The sequence below is a fragment of the Channa argus genome, chromosome 3, assembly GCF_033026475.1.
Source record: "Channa argus isolate prfri chromosome 3, Channa argus male v1.0, whole genome shotgun sequence".
Taxonomy (NCBI): Eukaryota; Metazoa; Chordata; class Actinopteri; order Anabantiformes; family Channidae; genus Channa; species Channa argus.
The window spans coordinates 23393735-23406054 of NC_090199.1; the positions used below are offsets into that span (position 1 = coordinate 23393735).

Genomic DNA, 12320 nt, shown 5'->3' on the forward strand with positions numbered 1-12320 from the left:
CCATCCCAAGTCTGCTTCCGAATCAGTGCTGCGGTTTGTATCCCAACCAATGAATATTTACCTGTTAAACTCTTTCAATGTATTACTTTCACTGCCCAGAGTAATTTTTACTCCAGCGATAAAATCATTAACCCAGATATCACATCTTAACATTTTTACCTTCTCCTGACTTACTGTAAATGTTTAAAAAGAGTCCATCACCTTAAACCAACTCCTTCCCATTTGATGAAATATGTAATCAACTGATGTTTACATGACACCATTGATATCTATTAATTGTTGCACCACCTGCACAAGAAATAAAAACTTTTTAAAAAAGGTCTGATTTTCTTCTTTTAATGTTTCTGTCTTGGTCAGTACAACAGAACATGATTCTGTTATAGAAATCCCCAGGATAAATGCTGGGTTTAGTACTTTAGGCACATACAGTTTAAAGTCAAAACACAGAAGCAGCTACAGTACAGCACAGTGCTCCATAACAGACACCCAGTACACAGTGGTCAGTGATCACAACAAGTTAGCTCATATTAGTTCAAACAACAGCAAAGAGGAGCAGGAAATGCATTTCTCATACATATGTAGTTAATTCCTATGCATAGGCTACTGTGTACATTGTACTGTGATAGTTACTGTGATATATACTCTACCATCTACTTAAATGAGCTACTGGATGGCCGTAGTATTTCAGGGAAGATGTTGCATAAACTATTTACCTATTCAAAACACTGGTTACTAAAGGCAGCAAATTTGTATTCAATATAGGTCATATTTACCAGGACATATACACACACACACACACACACACACCATCAACTGTGCTCGTCATTCACCTGTTAAAATCCATTATTGCTTTGTAGTTTTTCCAGTTTACCACATAATCCTTGACAATAGAAGAGGTCAAACACCTATAGAAGATTATTACTACACATTCGGTTTTTAGTAGTGTCGACCTAAATTCTACATTCCAAAAAAATAAAAATAAAATAAAACACACAGTAATAGAATTATTGGTAACACTAGATCAAATCTGCAGCATGACAAATCCCATCTCTGAGGCAGAAACCTATTCCTATTCTTCACATTTATAAGCTTTGCATTCTATAAAATTATAAACCAGTGTAATGAGAGGATGCGGTTTTAGACAGGACCTGGGACAAACTAAAGTTAAAAATATAACAAATTGATCACATTCAAAGAAATTGACATACCCTTATTTTTAGAAGCTCAGTAACATCCATTTAAATAGTTATAATAAAGTCCTTCTAGAAACTAAAGAGGCAATGACACTGATAAAGGCAGCCATGGGTAAATTCATCATTTGTAGCAGAATGTAGACAGCAAGTTAAATACGCAACTTTTATTAGTCAAGCTAATGGTAGCATGACACTCAAAAACAATTTTATGGACCCTTAAAATTTCAAATTTGACTTGACCTAGAGGCCTTCGTAGTGATACAATCCAATCACTTCATCTCACTCTTCAGTTTTTAGGCTAAAAGCTGCATTTAGCAAACTTACTGTCAGAGGAAAAATTACATGACAAATGAAATTGGGAAAAAAAAAATGAAAAAAAAGAAGAAAAAAAAACCAAAAACACACATTTACCAAAATAAACATATTGTTTTATTTAACAAGATTTTACCGTCTACTATGAGATTCACAAATAAAACACTAATTTGTGGCTTTTCATTTATCACAACTTTGGTTTAGACTTGGCATTGGAATTGTATTTGTTTGAACCCAGGTTTTTGGTTCTGTGCCAGGGTCACAACCAGCAGTGTGCATTTGGGTCTCTAGGTGGATCAATGGCCAAGTACAGCAACTCTGTCTGTGTGTGTTTTTTTTTTTTTTCTTTTCGGTACCAGTAATGTTTCCAAAGCCCTGCTTTGCTTAGTCCACAGAAATCCAATCAGAAGACCACACCATCAAAGATTCAGTAAAACATACGGTGTGAGTAGTAGTTTCTGCATTCCTTGATTTTACACAAGCTGTACTGTTGCTTCCTATAATAGAATAGGGGTACTAGCCTGAGGGAGCAGAAATTCATGCACTGATTATGAGGTACGGAATGTGTCTCTCTTTTCGAACACTTCAGCAGTGCATGTGGTGATGAAGGAAGACAGCTCAAAGTCCCACAGCTGCAGTCTCTTAAGGAGGGGATCTGGGTGAGGTTACTGAAGGACATAGGTGGCACATCTTTTGTCTCATAGCAGTATCTTGACCCCTCCCTGTGGCGATTGGGCACCATGAGAGATCCCTCTTGGAGGAGCAGGTCCAAACTCCAGCCGCTTCACTAAACTGCAAGAGTAGATGTAATGCAAGCAGTCATGAACAAGCCTTAAATTAGTTCATCAAATTGAGAAGATGCTATCAGATTTTGTTTCAGATCTAGTAACAAAGCTCACATTCTACCCTGTGCAGATTAGGTTTTTTGTGTCATAAAATCAAAAGCTGGAAATTAATATCCACCACACCAGGGCCTCGTTTTTTGTACATGCCTAAACAGATCCAGGATCAGTGACCAATATCAAATGTCATAAAGTTTATCAGTATCGTTGGTTCTTCTAAACCACTTTGGAAGTCGATTTGAAAAGCTGGAAGTAATAATGTAGTATAACTCCATTCTGTCCTGGTTATTGACTAAACAGCAAAGTTTATCAACCCAGTGCCAGAAACAAAATGGTTGCACTGGGACCAAACTATTCTATTCAAACTTTGTACCTATTTTAGTCAAAGTCTAACAATAGTAAACCTTAATTCATGATTTTAAGACTGTGCCTACGGATAAAATGGAATATGCCAACTTTGCACTCAACAGCTGCGTTCCAAAAAAATCAGGAAAGTAACTCTGGCAAAACAGGCTGAAAACCTAAATTGAAAAAAAAAATAAAAAATAAAGTAAATCACTGCCAGTGCACATGTCAGGCTCACACATAGTTAGGCCCAATCCCAGTTCTCCCTGTTGGCCCTAGCCCACGGATTTGTGTGTTGAATTGCATGTGAATTGGTAGGTTGTCTCAATTTACTTTAGCAGCAAATAGGGAGAAGTGGGACAAAGTGGTACGGCTATGTAGCCCTTCAGAGGGGTTTTCTGTGGCAGGCTGAAAAACGACAGAAATAATTAGACGTATTTCACTGTTAACTGGGCAGTTAAAAAGTAATTAATAACAAGATTATCTTAGTCTAATGTTATTATATGTACTGTAACTATAAATTAACTAACAAGAAAACAAACAAATGCTAGTTTCAGTTCAGCCAGCTGGCTAACTAACCCTTAATGTTAACGATATGCCTACTGGTAAGACAATATGGACCAAAACCTCTAAAAAGTGTTTCCAGCATCTTGTTCAATGTATGCCATAAATAATTAAGGCAGGTCTGTTTTGAGAGGAAACTGAAAAATGACAATGCACTCAACAACAAGGGATATGAAAGGAATTGGAATTGGTGTTTAGTCTGTGGATTAAACTTATACCATAAGAATCAGATATACAGATATATCCGAAGGGGATTAATAAATCTTTAAGCAATTTGTCAATAACATACGGTTTATCCATTTTGTTACACTTGAGATTTTAAATGTCTCCCCATTTCCCTTACCTGTCATATTGAGGAGGAGGGCTCATGCTGGTCACTTGGACCTCATGGCCTGTTTCTAAACCGGAAGGACTTCCAGGACCAGCTGGACGTGCCGGTCTACTCACTGAAGTGTCATACACAAAGTCTCGACAGGATGCCAACTTGGACTCCAGATTCTAGCACAAATAAACAAAACAAAAATATAATTAGACGACTCAATGAAAGCACAACAGCGTGGGGGTATTCTAAGAACATCCCATGGTAGCATAACTAATAAATCTCTTACTCCAACTTTTCTCAGTAGCTCTCCTACAATGTTAAGTGCAGAAATTCTAGCTGACGTAGTGAGGGGAGTGCCTGTTAGACCGTCGCCTAGAAGAAAACCGATAGGAGGAAGTCAATTCATGGTGTGCTTACATATCAAAATAACTATTACTATAGAAAAGACTATCCACATACCTCGACGGATGCTGGAAGCAGGGGGTGTGGCAAATGAGCTGAGAGGTTTGGAAGGTGTTTGGAATTGGGTACCAGGTGAGAGGCACATTATATCTGGTCGGTCTGTTTCTTTGCCCAGGCTGCTGGACGAACGTCTTTCCTTGTGACGCACAGCCAGCTCATGGCGAAGATCTGCCACAAGCAGGAAAACTAGTTATAACTGTTAGACAGCTTACTATGGTCAGTCACCCTGGACCAGATGTTCTACTGTTGGCTTGGGATTTCAATCCCTCAACTGATATCACCACACACATTAGTCAATGTTCTATTAAAGAGAAATGAATGGAAAACAGTAGCTGTGTAACAGGACAGAAATGACCACGTCTACATCGATCAGGCCTAACAGTATGACCACCTGTGCAATTTAATGAAATCAAAGACAGCAGCTCTGCCATGAATTCCACCTTTACAAGGTTAGAATTAAAACTCAGTTTTTAGATTGAAACGATCATAAAAGGTGATGACTGTACTATGTGATTATTATTGAGGTCAAAGTGGCTAGTGGAGTCATACTGGAGTGTATTATAAAGAGGTGGTTCTGATATTTTGGCCACCACGTTTATATTAAAAAAGGCCGGCAACTCCACTACTCAGTTGATGTTGGTACATACCTCTGGCTTCATCTTTAAGCCTCTGAACAGACTCAAGCAGGTTCTCTTTCTCATCAAGCTCGCTTTCAAGAAAGGCATTCCTTTCAATGACGTGGTTCATCCGCTGCTCAAAATCCTCCAGAGACATTATGGTGGCCCTGGAGCAGGCAGAGGGGTGAGGCCAATAAAAAGTCATTTTGAATAATTGTGCATCTAACGTCCAACTATATTTTTGTAGGAACACAGAAGCCAACTAGTCATTTGACAGTTAAGTTAGTTAATGCTGACCTTTTGGTCCTCTCCAGGTCATCATTTGCCTGCTCAAGCTCTCTGATGTATTTTTGCAGGTGATCTCTAACTGCCTTGGTCTCTCCCAGATCTTCCTCCAGGGTTGATATGTGCCTTAAAGCTTCAGAATGCTGGGCTTCAAATTTCTCCTGTAAATGTCCAGCCGACAACAAATTAACTGATATGGATAGGCGCCGCTTTTGCTGTGTCATGGTGAAATTTTATAATTATGTTATAGTTAAAGTAGTCATAGTTATGTATGCCAACAGCATTATTCAAGACGATAAATGCCAAAGAATGTGCTTGGGTTTTTAAGCATTTACTGCAGCATTCACTTACTTTAATGTTCCCTTCCCTTCCCGAACAAAAATCAGTCAGCTGTCAGTTAGTTAGTCAGCTCATTTGAAGCTGAGCTGCAAATTTCTTAGCGATAAGGACATTGTTGTGGTGGATTTGGGTTGGCTAGTAGCTGTGTGTGTATGTCTGTTTCTAAAAGGTACAGTAACATCATCAGTAACATAAAGTAACATGTCTAACTGGAGCACCAAAGCATCAGAGCACTTGCCAGTTCTGCAGGAGATGAGGCCTATTTATATTCAAGGTGCTCTACCTTCATGTTTTCCAGTTCCAACTGAAGTCGACTGTTGTCTAGCAGCAGCTCTTTGTTTCGACCCTCGCACTGCTTCAGCTCAGTTTCCAGCTCTGCCTCATAATCTCGACTCATCTGCTGAAACTCCTGCAGCTCCTCCTGAGACTCGTCAGCCCTGATGGAAAAAACAAAACAAATGTATTTCCACCTAATCTATTCAAATACTTTAAATAATTTAAGGTAGATGATTAAAAGGTTGTGCGTTCCTTTAAGTTCTTGTCTTATAGTATTACCTTTGCTGGTGTATTGTTGCCTGCTTCTTCCAGAAGCCCACCTCTTCTTCTAAGGATGCAAATTTTTGTGCTGTTGGCTCTACCATGTTTGCTGCACTGAGTCAGGGTAATAAGAGACTTAACTATAAAACAAATAGCATATTGAAGATTTTAATGCGACAGTAATGTGACATTAAGAGCACTGACTTCCTCACAGTTCATACCACTAAACAGTTATTGCTATAGCATGCTAACTAGGTTGGCTTAAGTAACGTTATTTTAAGTCACTGTCACTGTATAATAATGCTGTAGCAACGACATGAGCATGATTTGTATTTATTTGTATCAAAGAGTAAAATGTAAAGACGAAAAGAGAAAGCTTTAAATAGATTTAAAGTTCTCAGATAGGACAGTTATGTAGCTAGCGTTAGCTAGCAGCTAAACGACGAAACGTTAGCCTAACCAGAAAGCGTTATCTCAAAACAAAACGACAAATAACAGACAACCAATAAACTCACCTGCACACAGGGGACGATTAAAACATACTAAATAACAGAATGTATGTCTGAGTGCGCTTAAATTCCCCGACTATGCAAGAAACTTACTTGCATAAACTACTCTTTAACGTAACGTTACAGCGGCGCAATCCAAATACAAACAGGGCTTCATTCTCGGAAACCATTGGGCAACGCAAATGACGTTGTTAAATTGTTGTCCAATCATACCATTCAACGTACTTGTAGCTGCGGAAGAGGCAGGTGGCACAACTAGGATTAAGGAGCTGCAAGAAGAAAGTGATGCCATCCGCTGCTTTTTCCGTGAAATGGTGCAACAGTGAACAACAATAAAATAAGGATTCCGGTTGTAAATCCGAGGTTGTTGCAATGTCCCGTTGTTTCTGACTTTTCCCAGTAAGATAGAAGGTGCAAAATACACTTTAGTATGCAATGAAATACACTCACTGGCCACTTTCTAATGCAATCCAAAACAGCAGCTCCGTCGTGAATTCTACTGTTACAATGTTATAATTTCTCAGTTTTTAAATTAAAAATGTCAGGAAGATAATTAGTCTACTCTCTGTATATTATTGAGATCATAGTGGGTGGTGGAGTCATGCCAGAGTGTATTATAAGAAGAGGTGGTTCTAATGTTTTGGCCCCCTCATTCATTTTAAATAGGGTGGCCAAAACATTAGAACCATCTCTTAATATCACACAAGCATCCCTAAATTTATTATTTTTTTATGTAAAGGGAAACCACCTTATGTATTTATTATTGTTGCTGTTATTATGTAAATGGTTAATGGTCTGCACTTATATAGCACATTTTTTTCTTTATTGCTACACTTTACACTGCTTTTCGTTCATTCACTTCACACGCACACATACACACACACTCACAAACTGATGAGGGAGCTGGCATGCACTTAACCTAGAGCAACTACGTTGTTGTTCAGTATTTTGCCACTTTCACCCCAGTATGTAATACGATGATCAGGTTACATTTTACATCTATACATGTTATATTTATATTTAGAATTAAAATCACAGAGAACAACAAACAACATTGGTAAAACATTTTCTAATTGTATAAGGCTCTGTGACCAAACAAAAGACAAAAACTCTTTTTTCCTAATTTATTTTTTTATTCACAGAGTATTCAAAAAGTTTAGTTTCTACATTTTTCAACATGCGCATACAGTATACAGCTATTTCTAACTGCAGATTTAAACACACACAGATAATGACATTTTTACAGATTAGGCACGAGTAGTAGTTCTTGTAATATTTAACCATTCATGTTAATGTTAAGCACACTTTAGATGAAAAACCTTTCACCACTCTACCATATCTTTTTGTTATTGTACCCAAGCAATTAATAAATCTTATCCCAGTGTTAAACTGGGGATAAGATGTATTAATATTTAGATGTTTTGAAAAACTTCCCTGATTTTGTTGTAAAGGCCATGATGTACAAAAGGTCTTACAGCAGGAATGTTTACATATAAAGGCATATGGCTTAATTTGAATGGAAGTCATTACCGATGCTTAAAAAAGTTGGATTTACCTATAAAAAAAAAAAAAACAGAAGTTTCCTTAGAAACAAAACAGTCACAGCCTGGGCTCAGCAGCAGTTTACACTAAAGCTGAGACTTGTTTTTTGGGTCCTTACTTATATTAAAAATAAAGCAAAATATATTACCATAAGCATTTGTCTCCTTTGTTCTTAATATTATACCAATTTAAATACATCATGAAAATTTCAAATAAAAGTGCACTGGTTTTTTCTCACAGTTTTTCATTTTCATCAAAGCAGCATTTGATAACATCGGGTAAGTAACAAGGCAGGGAGTTCTGAAACATAAAGTTTATTTCATTAATGTTCCCATGCATATTGAAGCTAAAATCAGTTGTAGAAAACAGACGTAATTTTTTTTCCCTCACCTTACAGAAATCATTCTTCGGGCTTCTTAGTGTCCTTGTTGTTCTTGTGTGAGGACATCTTCTGGCTGTCTAACACATCAGTCTTAACCTGACCCAGACTTCGCAGTAGGCACATGGTGTCAAGCCCCTCCTCACCATTCTCTTGCAACAACTCAAGCACCTGTTAACAAAACATTTTAACTCCTTAGCCAAATCAAAGTAGACAGCAAACATAAACAGAAAATCTCCACACTGTACCTTCACTTCACCCACCTGCAGACACTTAAAAGATTTGAGTTCGCTCAGATTTTCTTGCAGGAACAGCAGATAGATACTGAGGTCATTGTAGAAGGGGGTGACCACACCTAAGGCACCAAATCCTGGAAGCATCTCATAGGGTCGGAGGAAGCTGGAACTTTGGCGGGCTGGTCCAAGAGCCGCGTATACCACCAGTGGTGCAAGAAGCACATATACCCCAAGGTTGATGTAGCTGAGCAACCTGAAAACACCCACTGCTATAAGCTTGCACTGGATCTCAGACGGCACCATGCTGTTGTTCTTCAGCAATCCTGTTCGCAGGTCACAGGGAAACTCATCAGTGAGGGAAGCTAGTTGGATGTAGTAGCCGAGGTAGAGGCAGGCTAGCAGGAGGATCAGCAGAGTCAGGATCCGACACGTCAGGTACTTCATCACGAGCCAGTGAGAGAAGCGCTTGGTCTTCAGATACTGCTCCACTAAAGGGTATTTGAAGCAGCCCTCAGTCAGGTCCAAAGCACCGCTGCAGAATTAAGGTGTATGGGTATGAAGGATGAAACAAAAAGGCAAGGCATGAAAAGACTTGAAGTACAGGTCCCTTCCTTATACAATATCCATGATGAAACCATTCCTTTCAAAAACGGGCACTAAAGACCGAATGTGTACTATTCTATGTATAATGAATCTAAAGCTGCTCTACTCCCCATTTTATATTAAAGCTGGTCAAATTATAATGTGCAATGTGAAGGAGAATTGCTACTCAACTCTGAACTTCCACTCAGCTCTACAGAATGTTTAATGGACAGATGTTTCGTATGAAAAAGCCCCGAAAACCACTGTTTTGCAGTATAAAAGTTGGATACTTCTCTGGCATACAGAAGAAGATTAAAAGGTAAGTTCACTATTTTTCAGAACATGACCTCCTTTTTTTCATTTTCAAAGCTCAAAATGGCAACTAGTCACTTTTTTTCTTTCAAATATTGTCTTAGAGAGAAATAAAAAGTAAAAACGGTTGCAGATGATGGTGTTTACCGTCGGGTTTCCTCAGGTGGATCCTTGTCTTCTAAAGATGCCAGATTTTTTGCCAGTTTGATGCCACGATTATAGAAGCGATCCAGCTCTTCCATGATGAAGTTAAGGTCAGAGGAGAGGTGTGGAGCTGCAGTAAAACGCCAGAACATGGCAGGGATGTACATGAGGGTTGCCAGTAAGAGCAGTATATATGGGAAGAACTGGGGGAATCAGAGAAAGACACCAAATAAAATGAAACAACAACACAATGGGGAAGTGCCCAAAATCTAGCAGAGATTTTCTAACATTTTGAGTATAAACCTAAATGCATTTACCTTGTTTAACTGTCTTACAGCAGATTGGCATGTATAGTTTATGTATTATCTATCACTGACAGTGGTAAAAAGAAAATCCACATTTTCCTTTATTTGTGGATATCTTTGGCCTTCTTTGATTATTACTTTGATTACTACTGTCAAGCACAGAGCACATTTTACCAAATCAAAACCAGTCACCCAGTCTTCCACCTGTCAGTGTAAAGTACATTGAGAGGACATTTGTACCTTGTGTAGCCATAGCGGTGAACTGGCAGCTTGTTGGTGCACTGCTGCCCAACAAAAGGAGTCCACATACCCAGCCTGTTTCATGGAAAAGTTAGGGGGAGCAAAGCAGCTGATCTGGGTGCCTAGAAGATTAAAATGAAAAATGAATCAGAGCCAACAAATGTTTTGATTATTCAGCAAAAAGAAAGAAACTCTACAGCAAGTGTCTATTGTCTCTCCTCTGCAGTAATGGCCTCATTTGTTGGTGGCTTGCATTCAGCATTTCTTCTGTCAATAATTATGCCCTATTACAATGGGGTACAATAGGAGGTTATGCACAGTTTACAAAAATGACCTGGGATAGTGAGCAGAAAGTAATGCTTTGGCAGTGTGGGGCCTTTAATTTAAAATAAAAGACTGATGCTCTAAACAAGTTTTGAAAATGTACAAGAAGATATACGCTATGATTTGATAGCACAGTAGCTATTACCACATCCTTAATGAAACAACTATTTTTGATCACTAGAAATCCCTGGGTAATTTCAGTACTGCTTTCTCAGTTAAAACTTAAAATATCTAAAAAAGGCAAAAAAAAAACATTTTTTTAGAAATGAGTCAAGAACTGAAAGATATTCAGTTCATTATAATGTACCATTGACAAAGGTGTCAAATCTATCCATTGGAGAAGTTGACCTAAAACTAGAAAAACTTGACTTGTTGGATGTGACATGGCAGTAATGATCCAAATAGCAGATCCATTTAGATTTTAATATGATTATACCATTGTATTGTTGATATTTTGCCTTGTGTATAAAACTGTCCAGCATCTCTGTGTGTACAAACTTTCACAAAAGACATTTGACATGTCAAAGTGAGAAAAACACTGTGAAAAACTGGCTGTGAAAAACTGTTTATTCACATCTCTGTTCTCTCTTATCTCTGTTTCAGGTTTGTGGTTTATGTAATGTCCTTTGTTTTCTTTTTTCTATTACAGAAAATGTCTTTCAGTTCTGTCAGTCTTTGCAGTGTAATGGATCCATCTTGTCTGAGTGTCTGCACTCAGTACACTGCAGATAATAAAAACAGATAGTAGAGTAAAAAAAATCAATGTTGAACTGCAGATGGAGCTGTACATTTCCTGTTTATCCCCAAGAATGTATGAGTACAGTGAAGCTGTTTCTGCTGTGTGAGGGAATCACTGGTATGAGTCTTTCTGCTTTTTACACTAATACAAGTAATATGCTACTGCAATACCTTTATGTACTGTATTAAGTTATACTTCATAAATGCATGAGTGTGTAGCCGCCCATGTTGCTCCATTTCCATCATCATCATTAGCAGCAGCAGCAGTGCTGCCTCATTGAGATCAACAGAAGGATGGAGTCTTAAACCACACCTCATGCCGTTTTCACACCTTTGTTTGGATGTAACTTAAGTAACACCCTTACATGATGTACACAAATGTCACAAGGCTTCATCCATCCCCAATAAATAATCCTGGCTTTAATTGAAACTGTTGTTCTAGTGTGCCGGAGAGGAAGAGACATTTCGAATAATTCATATTCAAAGGCTTATTCCCTCAGATGCTTTCTGTCTGAGTTGCTCTTCAGGAGATGTTCTTAAAACTCACCGACAGACACCTCTTGAGCAAAAGCGAGCGAGATGAGAAACAAAGGCAGTCCCACCGCTAGAAAGGTGACTATTTTATCCAGCGCAAGCTCCAGACGCACCCCTTTATACTTAGCCTCCGTGGGGTCCTTTAATAAGAAGTCGGAAAACACGTACTCCGTGGCTACATGGGCAATCGCCATGACGAACAGGGAACAAAAAAAGCCAGTTTTATGTAATTGATGGCAGAGTCAGCTGCTTTTCAATTAGCCAAAAGCGATCAGCTTCAGGGGTTTCAAGTAATGAAAAGCCTCCACTGCCGTGTATAGAAATATGAGTAATGAGTAAAAATGAGTATCATAAAATGTTGAGCTGTTATTTTCTAACCTATAGCTCAACACTCAAACGGGATGGATTGTCAGTGTATTCCAAACAGCACAGGGAACAATGGGAGCAGGCTGCCCACAGAGGGCGCTACTGAGCTCAATTAAAGCGATACACTTGGAACCTTTTTGTGTGGCTTTGGATCCTCCGGTTAGGTAAAATTTCCTATAGATTGTTTCACTAACGTACATTTTTGTGGTTGGGTGCAAAGGTTTGCATTCCTTTATTTTGAAATGGCAAGAAGAATAAAACGAATAGTTGTATCAACATATTTAATGACCA

The 12320-nt window shown here is 38.4% G+C and overlaps 2 protein-coding genes across 4 annotated transcripts; both read right to left on the reverse strand.

Moving 5' to 3' along the window:
• Positions 1-320: 320 nt before the first annotated feature.
• On the reverse strand, positions 321-6494 carry LOC137123830 (nuclear distribution protein nudE homolog 1-like). Of its 2 annotated transcripts, none has more exons than XM_067498085.1 (9): positions 6334-6494; positions 5837-5932; positions 5565-5718; positions 4955-5103; positions 4688-4824; positions 4038-4208; positions 3865-3950; positions 3600-3754; positions 321-2297 (listed from the first exon to the last, which is right to left on the reverse strand). In XM_067498085.1, exons 2-9 carry the CDS (start codon positions 5920-5922, stop codon positions 2204-2206), a joined length of 1032 nt encoding a protein of 343 aa, XP_067354186.1. In that variant the 5' UTR covers positions 5923-5932; positions 6334-6494; the 3' UTR covers positions 321-2203. The 2 variants fall into 2 exon arrangements, with proteins under 2 accessions (XP_067354186.1, XP_067354185.1); XM_067498084.1 differs by having other exon boundaries at positions 5837-5958.
• A 960-nt stretch (positions 6495-7454) lies between these two features.
• On the reverse strand, positions 7455-12085 carry LOC137124586 (pannexin-1-like). Of its 2 annotated transcripts, XM_067499681.1 has the most exons (6): positions 11677-12085; positions 10068-10189; positions 9526-9725; positions 8512-9016; positions 8260-8419; positions 7455-8169 (listed from the first exon to the last, which is right to left on the reverse strand). In XM_067499681.1, exons 1-5 carry the CDS (start codon positions 11855-11857, stop codon positions 8270-8272), a joined length of 1158 nt encoding a protein of 385 aa, XP_067355782.1. In that variant the 5' UTR covers positions 11858-12085; the 3' UTR covers positions 7455-8169; positions 8260-8269. The 2 variants fall into 2 exon arrangements, with proteins under 2 accessions (XP_067355782.1, XP_067355781.1); XM_067499680.1 differs by having other exon boundaries at positions 7455-8419.
• Positions 12086-12320: the final 235 nt, after the last annotated feature.